Here is a 21446-nt window from a genome sequence, read left to right as displayed (position 1 = left end):
TCAGTTTCACCACCATTGCATTTTAAAAGGGAGTTTTATTGACTTTTGAATTTACTGACCCAAGTTTATGAGATGAAATGGATTTACTTTCATCATGACAAATGATCTTATGACGTCATGAGTTTCTTCAAATCTAATAACTGTCCTTTAGCTATTTTAACATGTATTATTGTCTTTCTTAGTTTCGTTCATTTGTGCCACATATGTATGCCCATTTATATATTATTATTAATATTTTACATACTATGCCATCACAAGACAAAACTATAGTGCCCTCAAAAGAAGGTAATAATGTTTTAGTACATAACGAATTGAAGACAATACATAAATGTTAGGACAAACAATTCTGTACGATCAACAGTAACATTTTATATAAACGAGTGCGGCCATGTCTAACGTTATGGTAGAAATGTTATGGACGGAGGCGTCTATATATTTTTCCAGACAGAAATCTTTGAACATTCGTTTTTTGCTCAGTTCTTTTGCTATTTTGTGAATTTGTAGGCATTATCATTCAATTTTTTAAACCGTGAGATTTGTGTTTTGCAAAACGTCGTCAGCATACAGCTAGTTTGCCAGTTAACAGCGTAAATAGCGACATTGACGTCATTTTCGTAACAAAAAGCGCGCCAAACCATAGTCCCGCGGGAATCCATAGTCCCGGGACTATGACTAAATAGTGCCCAGGAGCTGAACCAATGAAAACGCGAGAAAAAGTCACGTTATGTACTAAATTATCATATGTACCACTCAGCTAGAACCATATTATCGTATGTGATACACAGCTATATGTATGACCATATCATCTGCGCCACATAGGTATAACCATATGACACTGCTTGTTTCATAGTCTAATCAAAATCATTCATCCGTGATTTCTTGTTGTTTTCTGAACATTGGTGTTATCCATAGCAGTGTTATCTTAATTAAATTGAAAAATGTCTTTTACGTCTTATAGATTAATTCTTGAAAAATGTTGTTGGCGTTTCACAATATCGCTTATGACTTAATTTGGCATGTCATTTTTGGCACTTTAGTTTGGGTTATTTGATGAAACATCGGATCAATCGGGTAATTTATTCTAAAATTTCTAAAACACGGGTCAAACTGGGGGAATCGGGAGTTGGCAATACTGCTTGTAAATGTTTAATTTAACTTTATTTTTTTATTCATATTTTTATGCGTTTGTTATCTTTCTTTTAAATTCTATTATGAAAAAAAAATAGAAAAATCAAATGATTTGAAGAATTTGTAAATGGGTGTATTAACGAAGTGGGAATAATAAAGAACTGTATAGACAAAAATGTATATGTTTAGTCTGCTAAACAAATTCATGTATTATACATCGGCTATTTAATAAATCCGATTAGTATCCGTGTTGTGCTGGATTACGTAAATGTTCCAACATGTTGACTTCATAAGGATATCTAAAATATCGAGATGTAAACTTTTAAATTCAATATATAAACAACATTCTTGGTTTTGATCGCTGTGGCATTAAGTCGCTGAGCATTGATTATATGGTTTAATTCTATATATTACAACATCTTTATGTTGCAAATAAAAGTGTGTTTTAGATGCAAATAAAATCATATTGAACGAGTTTATTGTTTATATGCATGTACCAGCTGTGATATAACTCAAACTAAAACCTGAATTTTTGTTTATGTATTTATTTATTTTTGGAGTATTTTGTTTTCTGTTTCTATAAGACTTGTCAGTTAAATTGATTGCGAAACGCCAGGGCCTGTCACCATAAAACGTTCTCAGACAATTTTTTTACTCAAGCCTATGGAAAATCATATACTTGAGTAAAAAAATCTGTGTGAGAATAGTTTTATGGTGCCGGGCCCAGAGTTACTTCCTCTATCTCAGATGGATCATGTGAAATTTTTATAAGATGAAAAAATAATAATCTTTGGTGATGATATACTGTACACGTGGACATATACGCGAGGGTCTATTTTCGATGAATACACGAAGGCTATTTCAACCGCACGTCAAATGTTGTGAATATATTACGAAAAGCCCGAAGTTACATAAATCGCAAAATAACGTTGACGAGAAATGTTTGCTGCTACAAATCGCGAAAATATCCAACTTTACAGTACTATACGTTACATTAATTCCACTAGATTGTTTCGTTCTCTGTGTGATGTTTCGTTTTACTGGAATGTTCGTTCTCGCCACTGAACACATTTTACACTACATGAGTACTTATTTATTGTAGTACTCAATAGACCTCTTTATCTTATTAATATTTACCACCATTTCATCAATTATGACTATATTTCTGTTTTCTTTAAGTTCGATTGTTTCATATTTGCAGGTAATAGGTGTCCTAGTATCATTCATCTGCCCTGTTGCCTTAGCGAGATGCACGTCAATTCCATATCCTCGTCTGCTCAAAGAATGTTACGATGATATATCCCAGAAATTTTCCCCAAAGGAACATCCTGGTGAACTTCCGACTATCATTTGTATCAACAAATTCCGATGGTGGACAGACTCGGAATCTTGTCATGAAGCCATACAGCCGGCCTGTCTACGTTACATACAGGACATCTCGTACCACGACGGGAGGTATCGCAGAGGGGCAAAACTCCCTCAGAAAAGGAAAAGAAAAGAAATCCGTATGATGACAAAAATGGAACTAAAGAAGTTCTTCAAGGCATTAAAATTGCTCAAAACAAAAAAGGTGTTTATGCATATATACATCATGACTACGAATTACGGTTAAATATACCAAAGCATTTATACGACTTCTGGAGAGCGACATAATCTCGCCGAATACACATTTCCAATATCGCTTGTGTATTTGTAGAATTTCTTGGAATTGATTTTTAATAAAAAAAAAACCATTTGACAATTTTGGAAATTCCCGTGTAATCATATAAATACACATAGAATAGAAAGACTTGGTGAGAATTAGTACTTGGCGGGAATTGGTATGTGGCGGTTATCCTAACCAAACACAACTGAATCTTGGGTGTTAGATTAGAAGTCTCACCTCGCATGAGTTTGTGGTCATTGTTCTCTAAGTAACCTTTCAACCTTTATCTTATTAACGTAACAATAAACATTCTCTGTTTGTGTATCTTTACAGGTGGAAGGTACAGATGTATCTCTGTACGACGCTATAGCTGGGATACACAACGGGAATATTGCCAGAACAGCACACATTGGCCCCAATTTTCTGCCCTGGCATCGGATCTATCTATATACGTAAGTAGAAGTGATGGTGGCATTTGGACTAACGGATATACGTTGTAAACTTAAGCTTCACGAGACTCTTCAGCCGTTTGATGTTTTATCAAAAATACTACCAAATATTTTTTTTTATATTTTCAAAATAGCTAGCATTCATTATAAACCAAATACAACTGGTAACTGTTTATAAAGACAGAGACGCTTGCCTGTGAACTAAATAATCCCATCGTGATTTTTTCTCGTTACGGTAAGGCATACGGATTGATAATATCTCTTTAATATGCCATGTGAATTAAACGACGCAACTCCTATTTCTTGTTCTTTGCTGAGGTCTCGAAGGTGTTATACGAGACATCAAAATAGGAATACTGTTTCCTCGTGCGAGTGTAGTAACCATTAAGACTTTGGGAAAATAAGAGAATATCTAATATTTGAGATTATTGATATGTTTGAGCGGTTATTGCTTATTTCTTTAGTCTTAATTTCCGTAACTATTCTTATCGTATCAGTATTTATATTCCAATGTTCCAATATACATGTAGTTATTTAAATCATGAACTGCAATCATTATATTATATTATCAGTATACCTGGGCATCGTTTGTATCATAAGTAGCCTTATTATTATCACTGTTGACAGTTTTGAGACTGCTCTCCATGAAGTTGTGCCTGGAGTGATAATGCCGTACTGGGACTGCACGCTTGACCAAGGTCTAGAAACACCCAAATTGTCGAAGTTTTTCACGAAAGCCTACCTTGGCAAAGCTAAAGGTAAATTGAAAAAGGCAAAATATGGTACGGGTACGCAATGGAACATTATCAGGAACATTGAGACAGGCGGACCTCTTCCAAGTCGTTTGGATGTAATGAAAATTCTAACCCGAGATAAACTAAGGGATATAGTAGTTCCTTTCGCAAGAGCGCCGTACAATCTGGAATACCTCCATAATGGAATTCATACGTACGTTGGTGGTCATTTATCCACACTCGAGAAGGCAACGGCGGACCCTATATTTTTTCTTTTACATGGTTTCATTGACTATGTATTCGAGAAGTTTAGACAGCGGCAAAAGAGCCTAGGTATCGATCCGACTAGAAATCTCCCGGATCCTGGAGAGTACTATCTGGAAGGTCTGCATCAACCTTTCGTGAATATGTCCGTGTTTGAAAATTATACGAATGCGGACGGATACTCGGACTACTGGACTGATGAGGTCTATGAGTACGAAGATAGCCCTAACTTTTGTGATACGGACTGCGGGTCAGACAATCTCGTCTGTATTCATGGACTTTGTTATCCGAAAACTGGACCTGGCAATCCAATACCAAGGAAACTATCTAGAGAAGAATGGGGATATTTCAGAGAAGGCGAACCACCTGCTAGTACTGCCGATGACGTGGATAAAACACCAAACCAACGAAGAAAGCGCAGTGCTATTTTTGATTATGGTGATCAAGTCTGTTCTGGTCCCCATTGTCCGGGATCTGACTCACCAATACAGAATATCTTCACCATTAATGGCGGAAAAAGTGATATAAAAAACTGGGTGTTTATACCTGTAACGGTGACATTTTTCCGACCTTGGAATTTACACTTCCATGCGTTTGAAATGCATAACGATTCAATAGACGTTTCCCACGATTTATTTGACCCCTCTTACTCCAATGTCTTGCAATCGTCGATGCGAGTGGGCCATCAGGGGGCGTATCATAAATACTGCCGCGTCAATGGTGGAGGGGCTGGGAAAGTCTTCGTCCGATCGGATGGAATTAATTATAGTGGCAGCGCTATGGAATATGCTCTTGTTGATGAACGACATCCAATTTCCAAGGGAACAGCATATGTCCCTATAAAGAGTCCAGCTGAGTCCCCAACAGAAGTTTCGCTTATTGCTTACGATGAGTGTGGAAGGACGTGTTTGCCAACTTGTCTTGTCAAAGGTTCTAGTCCTCCAAGGTACGCCCCCTGTACTGGGTGTTTTCGGGTAGATAACTTGTCTCCAACCTGTCACGGAAAAAGGGTGTCGGACCTGGTGTACAACACGTGGAACTTCGGAAGCATTGCTGGGGACTGTCCGTCGGAAGAAAAGGCAGAGATAATGGTCAATTTCCTTTGCGATTCATCCGATCTTTATCCGTGGGACCGTATATGACAGAAAACATGCAACATTAAAGTAACATTGTATTTATATATACGCATTGACAGTGTGTTGCATGTGCATGCAAAACAAAGTGTTTCATTAAATGCTGTGTTATAATTTCTCATCTTATTGCATTGTTTTTTCATACATGTTAAAATTCATTACCGCTAAAATGGATAGAATCGGAGAACATTTTGTACTTCATTAGAACTGATAATATCTTTTTTATTATCTTCTAATATAATCATAATTAGATACCGTACAACCGATCATCTTTTATGATTAAGATATTTGTTATTAAAAATAAAACAGAAAGATTAAATTTCAAAGTTATTTAACCAGAAAATTACCTTTAGTGTACCTAAAACTAAGTATTTCGCGAATTAATTTTCTTCGGAACTAGGGCCCGTGATGGCCTAGTGGTTAAGATGTCTCGACATATTGCCACAAGCCCTCCACCTCTGAATCACTAGTTCGAATCCCAAGTGGGGCAGTTTCTAGGTATTGACCGCTGGTCGGTGGTTTTTCTCCGGATAATCCGGTTTTCCTCCACCAACAAACCTGGTACGTCCTCATATGACCATGGCTGTTAATATGACGTTAAGCAAATAAAACCCAAACCCTTTGAAACTTAAAGGTCACGAAATTGTTAAGGTATACATAGATAGAACAGTCCCTAAGCACATAAAGAGTTATGCCGATTGTACCAAATGGCGGAGTTGCCGACCTCTTTCATAAGTGTTTCTGGTTTTCAATCCTAGAATAAAATTTAAAGTGATCTTTTCTTTATAAATGTTTATGTTTTTAACATACTCTACTTTAATATCAAGGCAAAGTCAATTTATTCTTAAATTGTAGAGTATGCCTTAAGTAAGTTCTTAAATGAAAAAGGGAGTTTTAATATGTTTTAATGGGCTTGAACTTGCAATTTATATTGAAAAGGGATTTTAATCCCTGAAAGATAAACTATAGACGGAGCAATTTACTTTCACTATTTTCGCTATCAAAAGAAAAAGAAAGTTTCTTCCCGCAAATTGCATTCATATCATATCTTAAGGCACTTCCGTTCAGTTTTAAAATCCGCGAAAAAAATAATCCTCGCGAAGAAGTTTTGACACAGAAACTGCGAAAACCATTCGTGAAAGAAAATTGGTTTACAGTGAGTGATGTTAAGATCACAATTACCAGGAGGCTAGATATTACATAACAGTAACAGGTACGACTTTTTATTCTCTTTTATTTTTTCACGGACAGTATGACTCCTGGCGTGCACTTATTCGCATATTTTTCTTTCAGGTGACGAAGGAAAGCTGTATTCGGTCTTTAAATATTACGGAATTATCTACTCATGCGAGCAGGTGTTGATTGTGACGTCATGTGCTGGCGAGCAAAAAAAATACTTTTCAAGGAAAATGACTTGGGTTTTGTTCAATAGGTGATGACGTCACAATCGATACCTACCGACAAAGGTGATAACTCTTTAATATGAAAACACGGAATAGTGTTAAACGTTAAAGAAACCTATTGAAGTAGTACTCCGTGGAAGCATCGCAATCGAATATAAGAAAAATATTCTTGTCGTTGAGGTACGGCAAGCCATTCTTATAGTCTAACTGCTTATCTATCACTTCTGAGGGATTAGCTCCAAAGCCCTGGTATGAGCCGTCCATGTGGAACAGTCCAGTACATCTGGCAAAATTTCCATCCTTTTGTCGGCAATAAGGTGTACACAAGCGTCCACATTGGTCATAGGCGATAAAGGAAACATTGACCGGTCCATGTTCGGGGCTTACTACCGCCAAGTATGCATACTCGCTATCGAAAGCATACTTTCCTGAGAATGGGCAGCTCTCTATCTGCGGTGTACTCACTGCGGACAGACTGTCGGACCGAATGACTGCGTATGACTGGACAGACTGGAATTGACATTGGTCATACGTTCCCGGGTCAGATGTGTTCATCTTCTTTTCTAGTGGTTGATACAAGACGGGGTCGAATAAGTCAATAGCTGTGTCAATTCTGCTTTCGTGCACAGCGTATGTATTGTATTTCTGGTTCTTGGGCCTTCTATACAACACCTTGACGGGAACCCATTTAAAATGGTTAGTGTCATCCACACCATTACACATAAAGTCGTTCTGTAAGGATGGTTCTGCATTTACACAAACACCTGATTGGCAGTCCCCATCCACTTGAGTTTCTCGGCGAACTCTAGTTGTTTCTGGATGGAAGTTGACAGGAAAATCTTTAAAGAAATCAGGAACCAACAACTTTGCAACACATCTCGCATTCTGACACTTCAGGTTTTTGCCGCATATATGGTCGCAATGTCTACGCCGATTGTTATTGCTGCATTCAGAACAGTTCCTATCCATCGGGCTTTTCTCATAAGTAAATACATCCCTGGTCCAATTGGACGAATAGCCGTCTAATAATGTCAATGGTTCAAAACCTGGCATACGAACAGTTTTATTGTGATACGCTTGTGACCTTGATGGCAAATTAGAGATATCTGGAAAATTTTCAGCTGGGTCAATGCCGTATTTGTCGTTATAATAGACCCTCATTTCTTCCCAAAGGTAGTCGATGAAACAGTGAAGGAGAAAGAACATCGGATCTTTAGGGGCAAGTGATATGAATACCATATCTCCCCCAATCCACATGTGTATTGAGTTGTGTATTAATTCCAGTAAGCCCCAAGGCGAACTCCAGTACGGTAGAACAGCAGCTTCCTCGTATGTGGCATTGAACAGCAATGCTATTCGTTCTTTGTTCGGTAGCCCACCATCTCCAAAATGACGTCTTATCTTCCAGTCCTTAAAAGGTCCTGTCGTTACCATGTCTCCTCCGTAGCCTGCAAACCACGGATTCCAAATTTTCGACCAGTGTGGTCCTAGATTCTCCTCGTATAGATCTGCTTCTAATCGACAATCCCAAAAGGGGAAAGTAAGATCTGGGTCGTACTTACGAAGTTCATCCTCCAATCTGAAATAAGATTGTCATCTGTCAGTAAAAGATAAGACACAACATAATGCAATTTATGTAACGATAGCATTTTCTGAACGTGAGTTTTCTATATAGCATAAGATGGTTTTCTATATAACATGGCATGTTCGTGGTTTTCTATGTAGTATAACAGGATATGTTCGTGGTTTTCTATATAGTATAACAGGATATGTTCGTGGTTTTCTATATAGCATAAGATGGTTTTCTATATAACATGGCATGTTCGTGGTTTTCTATATAATATAACAGGATATGATCGTGGTTTTCTATATAGTATAACAGGATATGTTCGTGGTCTTCTATATAGCATAAAAGGATATGATCGTGGTTTTCTATATAGTATAACAGGATACCTTGGTGGTTTTCTATATAGTATAACAGGATATGTTCGTGGTTTTCTATATAGTATAACAGGATATGTTCGTGGTTTTCTATATAGCATAAAAGGATATGATCGTGGTTTTCTATATAGTATAACATGGTACCTTGGTGGTTTTCTATATAGTATAACAGGATATGTTCGTGTTTTTCTATATAGTATAACATGATACCTTAGTGGTTTTCTATATAGTATAACATGATACCTTAGTGGTTTTCTATATAGAATAACATGAGTGGTTTTCTCTATAGTTTAACATGATATGTTCGTTATTTAGAATCTTGCTTTCATGGTTGTTATGGAACAACGATTATAAAAACGAAATTTGTTTAAAATAATAATTTTATTGTTGGTACAATGATGAACTATAATTTGTCTACATATCTAATAATTATATATAAGTTTTAAACCCCGATAAAAATACACACGAATATGTCATGTTATACAGAAATCTACGGAGGCATATAGGCGACACAAAAACAAAATATTAAAAACGTATTACAACGTATAAACTAATTTGACATCAACGATTAATTACTAAATTATAACCTTTTTAAAAATTAATCAGTGCCTTCTTGGTGTTGAAAATATCACTACACCTTATCTACATATATCAACAGATACACATTTAATTGTATCAGACCCTATTCCTATAAGCTGATATTAAGTATTATTGTGGCAAGCTTAAGCTCGTTTCGTTTGTTACTTTTAAAATTAACGTGTGTGGAACAAATTTCGTATCCACCAATCACTTGTTGTTTAACATCTTTGTAGTAAATGATACTGTTACTGTTACTGTTATCATGATATTTACCAATCATGATAAAATAAAAGCCAAAGACTGCCACATCAACGTAATTTTAAAATTAGGGATTACGTTGAAGTGAACGACTAGTAAACGTAGCAGTTCTCGCCAGTTGCATTGCACATAAACTGCATTCCCAAATACATATTCAGTGTGGCCGTTTTTAGATGGACAAAGATGTAAGTAATTTTTAAGCATGATAAACCATCAAGTCAATAGTAACCTATTAGTACTGGGAGACGGGATCTTAAAAGCAATAAGAGCCCTGTTTCCCCTAATCTGGATCAACTTCAGAATTATCACATTATGGATCCATATGGAAACAGACCAGACAAAATTACCTCGCAGAAAGAACCGAAAAAAATCAAGAAACTCTCTTGGCGTTCAAAATAAACTCAATAAAGGCAATTAAGATTTAGTTGATTAGTGTAACGTGCTACTAACAGCCATTGTCATTTAAGGACGTCCCAGGTTTAATTAGCAGATTACCCGGAATAAAAACCACCGACCAGTGCGTTCAGAACTTTGCTTACTCGTATCCCTTGATATACCAACAAGAGCAATAGTTCAGTTATCTTAGGTAATACCTTTTTTTCGTTTTTTTTTATAATTATTTCATTGATTTATAACTTGATTATTTAATTAATTGTACATAATTGGTAAAGTAATATGCATATCACACACTTTATAACTAAACAATGGCTCTAAAGTAAGTAAAATTAATGTTATTCAATTTAAAAAGATTGAAGTTACATTTTTCCAACAACATAAAGCTTAATAGTATACTAATAATGAAGGCAAAGTACAATTCTCCCACTGCTCTCCCCTCTCTTACTTGTCGTACTGCTATCAGGAGATATTTTATATATAATGTATTACCTCATCAGATATATTCTGTGCCAGGCAGCGAATCCAGGTCCAGAATGGGCTACTGGTATAGCACTGGAGTTAGCATGGAAGGCCACAATATGTTCATAAGTCTAAAACAAAACTAACAACATGTTGGTGCCTTTATAATTTGTCAACACGCCCTCCAACTAAGGACAAAGAGTAGGAACAAAATGAGACAACTGAAACTCAAGACTTAAAATATAATAGATCATACAAAACACTAACTGTGGAAGAATGGCAAAATGTGGTTACAACAAAATGCAACACTAATTTATGATGTTATGTTATGGTTTACAATATTGTCCCAGCTGCCATGACAACACCGTTTCAGGCCAACGTTGATAAAACGGAATAAGCGTGAGACAACTTTATACAACACTGGAGGACGTCATAGATATTCGCTAGCGGCTGTGATTGCCGGGGATTTTAATTATAGAAGACAATAGCTCACTAATATTTCTTTGTTTTGATAATACAGTACAAAACTTTAACAAAGTTTAACATTGTGGTCTATGTAAAATTATTTAGTTGGTTGTTCTCTGAATCGAAATAACCATCGGATAAATTGATTATTTAACCACTTTACCAAATTGTGCCACAGATAAATCTTATTGCAATGGAAACACATGCCCTTAAAAAATCTTTGGCTTTTTAGTGGAACTTTCATTGCACTTGTCACTCCCGGGCATTCTTTTGGGCAAATAACAATTAACGACATCATTGTGAACAACCCATAACATCAGAATCCCCTACGTGCACTTTCCCCTTTATTTCATGAATATATTGTAAGAATTAAAACAATGAATGGCAGAATTTGAAGGTAAGACAAAACAAGTAGTTCTGTAGATCCGATGGAAAATAAGTTCAATAAAAACTTATCTGGGGATAATATGAAGGGCTGCGTTGCTGCTGAAACATTCATTGGCAAAATGTATCAATGATACCTTCATTTCCATCATCTTTTTCTTCATCTCATTGAAGAAGCTAAAGTTACAGGTTATATGCTTAATAAGTCATTGGTAAATCCGTTGGTGAGTTTTCAAATGGTATCCGTTGACGCAGATGCTGTCTATTGTTTGGCTAAGGTGTTTTAGTAATTAAATAAATAGTATATAAACTATAGTTAAGTTTTCCTTTCCTTGTTGTCACCCATTTTGTTATCATTAAACTATTTGTAAATGCAATTTTCAGTAAAATTATTGTTTCATTTCCTATTATCTCACTATTCTATCATACTCTGGAAACATATCCGCTCCTTGTCCAGCATCAAACCTTTATCAATCGTAACCCTTCACAGACCGTGAAAAACGTGCAAAAACCACACCGGGGCTAATCGTACAAACCGGGCTACGCTATTTACTCTCATGGAAACGCTTCTTTTACATAGAAAAATGTCGTCTGGGGAACGTACATGATAAATATTTGCTCGGTGCTCAACTCACGGTCAAAAATTCCAAATATACAATTTGCCCACGTAACAGTAGAGTGTTTCATCGATGCGTAGAAGCAAAATTGATTTTGAAAGTTTTTGTATTATACTTTGTCCTGTATTTCGCGCACAGTATAGACGGATATATCAGATCATTGTTGAAATGTGTTATTTTTGTTATATATTGAAACAGATACATATCTAAACGAAAAACATAGCTAAAACTAGATTTAGTTCATAGTTATCACAGATTTCAATATTTAGGTGACATTTTCTAGTTGAAAATTACTGTTATAACTATATTTTCCAAATAACGCATGCGAAAACGCTCACCGGTATACACGGGACCGCAGAATCAAACCAAAAATAGATTCCTGGAAATCCCCTTTTGGGCACAAGATTTCATAGAGAGGTGAATGTTTCGGAGCCTGCTGATTGGGTATTCTGGGCGCGTCAGTTTCAAATGTTTAATATGTGGGTTGGGCAATACATGTAGATGTAAAATATATAAAGAAATTTTAAAATTCTGTCAAGTGTGTGTCTGACAGGGGGAGGTAATCAATATTGGAATTTCATGAATATTTTGGTCAATATTTGGTGCGGAATTCAACATAAGATGGCACCCCCACATAAAAGTTTAGCAAGATGGTAGATCTTAATTTCTTTTTATTCACAGGTATGCGAGATGCCATTCTTCAAAATTAGTGACAGGTGACCAGACTTGAAAACTCCATTTAACCTGGACAGTGACAAACGTTAACATATCGCATATAGCGAAATCATTTGGTTCTGCGGTCTCTAAACAACATACAAGGTAGTGGATACGTCATACAACTGTAGTTAAATAATCATTTCTAATTTTTAGTAGAATCTGAGAAAATATTACTAGTTTTGAATTGAGACATAGTGTATAAAGCATAAATTCAATTCACGTTTTCGCATTGTAAATCACACAATTCTGATTATATAGCCATCTGAAAACAGTTCAACACTTAATTAAACTGTGAACAATAAAATTAAAGTTTTGGGGAACATTCTGGTTTATACTCTGTGAACCAATCACATTCTAAGCATGGATTACTTAACATGACGGATAAACGTCTTGGAACTTGAAACCCTCAGATGAGACCTACCAGACGAATCGGTTTCGTTCCAAAGGAACGTCGTACGTATATAATTCGACGTCAGGTTCGTACTTTTGTCACGGAAATGACTTTCGACCGAAGAAAATATATTTTAAGAATTAATATTCACAATCGCCACTCTCTCTGTATCGATAAACTATGTTGACGCAAATATGTTTATTTCCCAATAACTTGAGTGCAGAGCGTGACCCGATTCGGTGCGTATGAATACCTGTAAACTTTGGCGGACTTCATTTTACATTCCCCAAAACCACGAGTCAATATTTACAAATAAGACATTACAGGACATTCAGGTAAATACAATTAAACATATTTATTTTTAATGTATTATTGATATTTGACATGAATAAAGTAGCTGAAATATGAGAACTATTTTTGTGACGTCATGCAAAAAAGGGCGGCATTAAGCTGTCAGTCAACGGCGCGCATTTTTGAACGGCTGTTGTACATTGATTAACATGGCGGTATTATACTTTTGACGGCGAATAACACACGGTAAATGATTGTATCTGACGTTTTGGTTGTTTTAATTGTTTAAAGAAAATAATGTAAATAAAGCAATTTATCTGGTGCTCCATTTGGCTTATCATCTCTTAAACTAAACAAATTAAGAGGTCAATCCTTAAATATCCACTGTCTTGTACAGTTATACCAGTCTGCAGCGTTTTGTGTACGTAATTAAGAAAATATTTTTATAACAGTAACATTCAACAAGAAAAAGTCACCAAATCTGTGATAATTTTATGAAAAACTAAAACTAGTTCTAACTCTGTCTCTCGTTTAGATTTATACATTTCTTTGAATATATGACAAAAAACACACTTTTCAACAACGATATGACGTACCCGCTATACTGTGCACGAAATACAGGACAAAATATGATACAATTAAACATAAATTTTGCTTCTACGGTTTGGAGAAACACTCTAATGTTCCTTGGGTAACTTGTATATTTGGATTATAAGCCCCGGTGTTTACAAAAACGTGATACACGTATGGGACCTCAACAGATCGTAATGGCCATAGAGAGAACGTAGTGGTATCCGTGGTAGGCCGCAGACAAATCGTAATGCATTTTAACTTCCGGTAGCAGCGCTAGCCCTTTCCCCATCCCCACGGCCCGTCACGTAATCCAAAAGGGGTTGGGCTGCCGTGACCGACAGGAACATAGTGTACACCGGATTAAGCCTAATATAACTACACCCTTATGGGATGAGGAAATAAATGTATTACCATTCCCATATCTTTTAGGTTTTAGGTTTAATCAGGGGAGAATTTTCATTTATTTGATCAAAGACTTTGTAGTCAATGCAGCAGATTTATAATTATGATGTCGTACAACGACACCATTGTTTGTAACATCACCTCTAAAATTGATCAATATAACAACAATTTAATTTCTGAGAAGAACGTTTATATTAACATTAACAATTTATTCAAGTTCACCATTAAATACCTAAACAATTACTTACACCATCCTGCCATAACTTGTTCAATGCGTCATGGAATCTATTCCTCTCATCATTCGATAACGAACGGTATTCCTTTCGTATTCTTATTTTCTCGCCTTCTGGAGGGGGCTTAACCTGACAGAATTCTTCAGCAAAAGACTCATATTCTGGCGTTGGTTCTGGGTGCCATGTCTCATATGAATTACTGAACAAGTACTCGTCAAGACACGCTGTAACCGTCTGCGCTCCGCACTCTTTTTCTAAGGGAACCGCTGAGCTCACCGTGTGCAAACATGCCTTCATCTCGTCTGGGTAGTCTATAGGGTGAACAGTTTCTGACGGTACGATAAGGACAAACACAATAGCCAGCTGAAACATAAACACAATGGCCAGTCAGTGGGGTGAATAGTTTCTGATGGTACGAGGAGGAAAGGACAAAACCAACTGAAAGAAAACCAAAGTGAACGGTCAATGGGGTGAATACGGTCAAATCTGTCATAGGCGATCACTCAAGAGAAATTGAAAAGTGAACTCTTAATAGAGTAATTCAGATTAAGAAGGATATACTTTTTTTGATCACCTAAAATATATGAGTTGTCATTCACTGTTCATAAATAAAGTACAACTCAGTGTATAATAAACATTTAAAAAAATATTTTGGTAATGTATTCATATGATAGTGTAGTTTCTGATGGTACGAGGAGGAAAGAACAAAACCAACTGAAACATAAACACAATGGACGGTCAATGGGGTAAATCGTTTCTGATGGTACGAGGAAGAAAGGACAAAACCAACTGAAACATTAAACACAATGGACGGTCAATGGGGTAAATAGTTTCTGATGGTAACGAGGATAGAAAGGAAAAAAACCAACTGAAACATAAACACAATGGACGGTCAATGGGGTAAATAGTTTCTGATGGTACGAGGAGGAAAGGGCAAAACCAACTGAAAGATAAACACAATGGACGGTCAATGGGGTAAATAGTTTCTGATGGTACGAGGAGGAAAGAACAAAACGAACTGAAACATAAACACAATGGACGGTCAATGGGGTGATTAGTTTCTGATGGAACGAGGAGGAAAGGAAAAAGACAAAACCAACTGAAACATAAACACAATGGACGGTCTATGGGATGAATAAATTCTGATGGAACGATAAGGAAAAAACAAAACCAACTGAAACATAAACACAATGGCCAGTCAATGGGGTAAATAGTTTCTGATGGTGCGAGGAGGGAAGGACAAAACCAACTGAAAGAAAATCACAATGGACGGTCAATGGGGTAAATAGTTTCTGATGGTGCGAGGAGGGAAGGACAAAACCAACTGAAAGATAAACACTATGGACGGTCAATGGGGTAAATAGTTTCTGATGGTATGAGGAGAGAAAGGGCAATGGCCAGCTGAAACATAAACAAAATGAACAGTCAATGGGATAAATAGTTTCTGATGGTACGAGGAGAAAAAGGGGAAAACCAACTGAAAGATAAACACTATGGACGGTCAATGGGTGAATAGTTTCTGATGGTACGAGGAGAAAAAGGTCAAAACCAACTGAAAGATAAACACTATGGACGGTCAATGGGGTAAATAGTTTCTGATGGTACGAGAAGGAAAGGACAATAGCCAGCTGAAACAAAAACACAATGGACGGTCAATGGGGTAAATAGTTTCTGATGGTACGAGAAGGAAAGGACAATGGCCAGCTGAAACATAAACACAATGGACGGTCAATGGGATAAATAGTTTCTGATGGTACGAGGAGGAAAGGACAAAACCAACTGAAAGAACAACACAATGGACGGTCAATGGGATAAATAGTTTCTGATGGTACGAGGAGGAAAGGACAAAACCAACTGAAAGATAAACACAATGGACGGTCAATGGGATAAATAGTTTCTGATGGTACGAGGAGGAAAGGACAAAACCAACGGAAAGAACAACACAATGGACGGTCAATGGGATAAATAGTTTCTGATGGTACGAGGAGGAAAGGACAAAACCAACTGAAAGAACAACACAATGGACGGTCAATGGGGTGAATAGTTTCTGATGGTACGAGGAGGAAAGGACAAAACCAACTGAAAGATAAACACAATGGACGGTCAATGGGGTAAATAGTTTCTGATGGTACGAGAAGGAAAGGACAAAACCAACTGAAACATAAACAAAATGGACGGTCAATGGGATAAATAGTTTCTGATGGTACGAGGAGGAAAGGACAAAACCAACTGAAAGATAAACACAATGGACGGTCAATGGGATAAATCGTTTCTGATGGTACGAGGAGAACAAGGGGAAAACCAACTGAAACATAAACACAATGGACGGTCAATGGGGTAAATAGTTTCTGATGGTACGAGGAGAACAAGGGGAAAACCAACTGAAACATAAACACAATGGACGGTCTGTGGGGTAAATAGTTTCTGATAGTACGAGGAGGAAAGGACAAAACGAACTGAAAGAAAATCACAATGGACGGTCAATGGGGTGAATAGTTTCTGATGGTACGAGGAGAACAAGGGGAAAACCAACTGAAAAATAAACACAATGGACGGTCAATGGGATGAATAGTTTCTGATGGTACGAGGAGGAAAGGACAATAGCCAGCTGAAACATAAACACAATCGACGGTCAATGGGATGAATAGTTTCTGATGGTACGGAGAGAAAAAGGGCAATGGCCAGCTGAAACATAAACACAATGGACGGTCAATGGGGTAAATAGTTTCTGATGGTACGAGGAGGAAAGGGCAATGGCCAGCTGAAACATAAACACAATGGACGGTCAATGGGATAAATTGTTTCTGATGGTACGAGGAGGAAAGGACAAAACCAACTGAAACATAAACACAATGGACGGTCAATGGGATAAATTGTTTCTGATGGTACGAGGAGAAAAAGGGCAAAACTAACTGAAAGAACAACACAATGGACGGTCAATGGGGTAAATAGTTTCTGATGGTACGAGGATAAAAAGGGCAAAACCAACTGAAACATAGACACAATGGACGGTCAATGGGGTAAATAGTTTCTGATGGTACGAGGAGAAAAAGGACAAAACCAACTGAAAGAACAACACAATGGACGGTCAATGGGGTAAATAGTTTGTGATGGTACGAGAGAGAAAAAGGGCAAACCAACTGAAACATAAACACAATGGACGGTCAATGGGGTAAATTGTTTCTGATGGTACGAGGAGGAAAGAACAAAACCAACTGAAACAAAACACAATGGACGGTCAATGGGGTAAATAGTTTATGATGGTACGAGGAGAGAAAAAGGGCAAACCAACTGAAACATAAACACAATGGACGGTCAATGGGATAAATTGTTTCTGATGGTACGAGGAGAAAAAGGACAAAACCAACTGAAAAAAACACAATGGACGGTCAATGGGGTAAATAGTTTGTGATGGTACGAGGAGAAAAAGGCAAAACCAACTGAAACATAAACACAATGGACGGTCAATGGGGTAAATAGTTTCTGATGGTACGTGGGAGGAAAGGACAAAACCAACTGAAACTTAAACACATGGACGGTCAATGGGGTAAATCGTTTCTGATGGTACGAGGAGGAAAGGACAAAACCAACTGAAACATAAACACAATGGACGGTCAATGGGGTAAATAGTTTCTGATGGTACGAGGAGGAAAACGGCAATGGCCAGTCAATGGGGTAAATAGTTTCTGATGGTACGAGGAGGAAAGAACAAAACCAACTGAAACATAAACACAATGGACGGTCAATGAGGTAAATCGTTTCTGATGGTACGTGGAGGAAAGGACAAAACCAACTGAAACTTAAACACTATGGACGGTCAATGGGGTAAATCGTTTCTGATGGTACGAGGAGGAAAGGACAAAACCAACTGAAACATAAACACAATGGACGGTCAATGGGGTAAATAGTTTCTGATGGTACGAGGAGGAAAGAACAAAACCAACTGAAAGAACAACACAATGGACGGTCAATGGGGTAAATAGTTTGTGATGGTACGAGGAGAAAAAGGGCAAAACCAACTGAAACATAAACACAATGGACGGTCAATGGGGTAAATAGTTTCTGATGGTACGAGGAGGAAAGAACAAAACCAACTGAAACATAAACACAATGGACGGTCAATGGGGTAAATAGTTTCTGATGGTACGAGGAGGAAAGGACAAAACCAACTGAAACATAAACACAATGGACGGTCAATGGGGTAAATAGTTTCTGATGGTACGAGGAGGAAAGGGCAAAACCAACTGAAACATAAACACAATGGACGGTCAATGGGGTAAATAGTTCCTGATGGTACGAGGAGAAAAAGGGCAAAACCAACTGAAACATAAACACAATGGACGGTCAATGGGGTAAATAGTTTTCTGATGGTACGAGGAGAAAATAGGATGCAATGGTCCATGCTGAACAGATAAACACAATGACGGTCAACGGGATGAATAGTGATGGTACGATAATATTGAACAGATAACAGATGAAACATGAATGATGAAAAATAAAAAAATAGAGCAATAAACAGCTGAAACATAACAGAGCTGACAGCTCAGTGGGGTGAGCATCTTTAAACACCACACTAAAACATGAGGAGCAGTTGGACAGCTTCTGATGGTACGAGAGGATTAGGGATAGCTGAAACAAACCTTGGAAAAACAATGTATGTAATTAAAGTAAAAGATACTATATTTAAGGAGTATAAGAGGTGCAATAAGCACAATTTAGAAATCATAGTGGGCATAAATATGCTATGGAAAGACCAAGCGTCCATGTATGTAGTTAATTAAGTGGTTTGTCAATTGTATTAATTATGTAGTAGCATCAAATGTACATTGTACGTTGACATGCAATATATTACAAGCATCATATATATACACCTACCACAAGATGTGATCGAAATATGTAAATATAATATAGTTTTAACAATAATTGTCGAATTCAAGATAAACCGCCTAATTTCATATAAACTAATACCATTATAATAGACTTACCAACATCGTGGAGAAAGCCATCATGTCGTGGTCATGCTGTTGAGGCCTGGGTACCGTTATATACCCAGAAATTTCTATACACCCGGTAACACATGTTATTTTTTTCTATAGAACAATTCACATCACATCTATAACGATTGCCATAAATATAAAGGGGTAACAAGAGATGTTTTCAATGGCTATACCTACATAATACACGACGCCATCCTGTATAGTCCGGAGGTCGGGTAGAGCTACGTAAACTCTTTGTGTTAGTCTGATGCTGTAATCATTATATTGGATGTGAATAATTTGTTCAGTTATTTTAATAACCTTGTGTACCATCTGTAATAACCATCAAGTAACTGCGTACTAAATCCGCTGGTAACCTTGTAGATTTGTCATGTTTAATTGCATTTGTTGACAGATTAGTGTTCGTTACAAACTTTAGTTAAATAATTGAAATATATAAAAAAAAATCTACTTCACAATGACAAGCGTCGTCATTAAGTGCTCGTCCCTGAGAAACGTCTCGGTTCTGGATTATATTCCCTGGTCAGGACACCAAATATGGGTATATAAGGAGTGGGACGACTGGTTTGCACGTTATTAGTATACTGTGATTGGGCGAGGTATGTTGTTTGGTGTCTTTGGCGAGATAACACGACAAAAAGGGCAACAGTCATACTAAGACAAGGGGAAGCCACACAAATATACCACAGTCTCACAAAATATATAGACATCTACACACATTTAGACAGACTATCTTTGAATCGCCCTAACCGTTAATAGCACGCCAAATCCTATCAACTAATCAACCTTCATTAATCTTTTGTTTCCGATTTTAGTTTTACGTCATTCGTTCATGAAAAATAATAATTAAGAGTTCTGCTAATCTTTAAACTGGATGAGTTCGTCATGAAATAAATAACGTTGATTTCTTATTAAAACACCTAACATTTCAAATATAGGCAACATCGTAGGAAATCCGATGTATCTGCTCAAAAGATGTAAACAGTTCTTATTCCCGGGTTTCAAAGTACTGTAAACGTAATTATTTTAGCGCAAACAAATTTTAACACAAATGTGAAAAAAAAAACAATGTCTTTTTAATGCGGATAATTTTGCGCTGAACATGATTAACGTTTCAAATACATCGCGAAGAGCGCTAAAATAAAACTACCGCTAAAATCAATACGTCTACAGTATATTGTAACAGGTCTAGAATCTGCCACTAAAATTGACCAGTTTCGATTTTGCACATCTGGTGTGGCAACCTTGCTCAGAATAAGACCTTTATACAACTTACTGTGTATATTAATTGTGCGCTTTTCTCCTTAAAGCCACATAATCCGTATCTTTCAGGGTTCGTAAAACAAACAATGACAAGATATGGTGTAATAGTCCTAAAAAGTTATGAACTTTCTCCAAATTACAAGTCTACAAAGTTCTGAGATTCAAAGATACAAATATGCAAAAGGTTATTTTAAACTAATAATAATAATGTATGCTTGCTGTTCTGGAGGACTCTTTAACTTCATCACACAACAAAGCATTCACTTGTTCATGATAAGTAAATAGTTCTTCCTTAACATGCATATGAACGACACACTTTCGACTAGGCACACCAATTCGTTTGAGCTGAAAAGTCACGTGATTGTCTAATCATTGCAAATGGCGCGGTATGCATATTCAAACACTCTGAATATCGAACCTTTAATCATTAATTTGTTTTGAACTCGGGAAGTAATGCGGCTTTAATGTTTTAATAATTTCTAAAATATGCTATTGTTTTATTTCTATTGAAAATATTGAATCGGCCTCTATCGATCTGCTGTTTACATGCGTACATAGGGTAAACATCTGGTGATTGTGACTAGATGACATTTTCTAGATAAATTTATGGTCAGGATCTTAAAGGTTTTCATGTAACATTTCACACAATTTCATTAATTTGACCTCGCCTATATGCACCAAGGTCAGCTCTGTATTGTATGTATACAATTCATAGTATATTTTA

The 21446-nt window shown here is 36.8% G+C and overlaps 2 protein-coding genes across 2 annotated transcripts; one reads left to right on the top strand and one right to left on the bottom strand.

Annotated features, from left to right (window-relative positions):
- Positions 1-2272: 2272 nt before the first annotated feature.
- LOC138321115 (uncharacterized) lies at positions 2273-5452 on the top strand. Its single transcript, XM_069264558.1, has 3 exons — positions 2273-2698; positions 3107-3225; positions 3850-5452. The coding sequence occupies exons 1-3, from the start codon at positions 2282-2284 to the stop codon at positions 5360-5362; spliced, it is 2049 nt and encodes a 682-aa protein (XP_069120659.1). The 5' UTR covers positions 2273-2281; the 3' UTR covers positions 5363-5452.
- A 1095-nt stretch (positions 5453-6547) lies between these two features.
- Positions 6548-19646, bottom strand: LOC138321117 (uncharacterized). Its single transcript, XM_069264560.1, has 4 exons — positions 19448-19646; positions 14478-14825; positions 10420-10520; positions 6548-8335 (listed from the first exon to the last, which is right to left on the bottom strand). The coding sequence occupies exons 1-4, from the start codon at positions 19469-19471 to the stop codon at positions 6862-6864; spliced, it is 1947 nt and encodes a 648-aa protein (XP_069120661.1). The 5' UTR covers positions 19472-19646; the 3' UTR covers positions 6548-6861.
- Between the last annotated feature and the right edge of the window lie 1800 nt (positions 19647-21446).

Source organism: Argopecten irradians, chromosome 4 (genome assembly GCF_041381155.1).
Source record: "Argopecten irradians isolate NY chromosome 4, Ai_NY, whole genome shotgun sequence".
Lineage (NCBI taxonomy): Eukaryota > Metazoa > Mollusca > Bivalvia > Pectinida > Pectinidae > Argopecten > Argopecten irradians.
The sequence above is the reverse complement of the archived record's forward strand: the minus strand, read 5'-3'. Positions and strand labels throughout refer to the sequence as shown.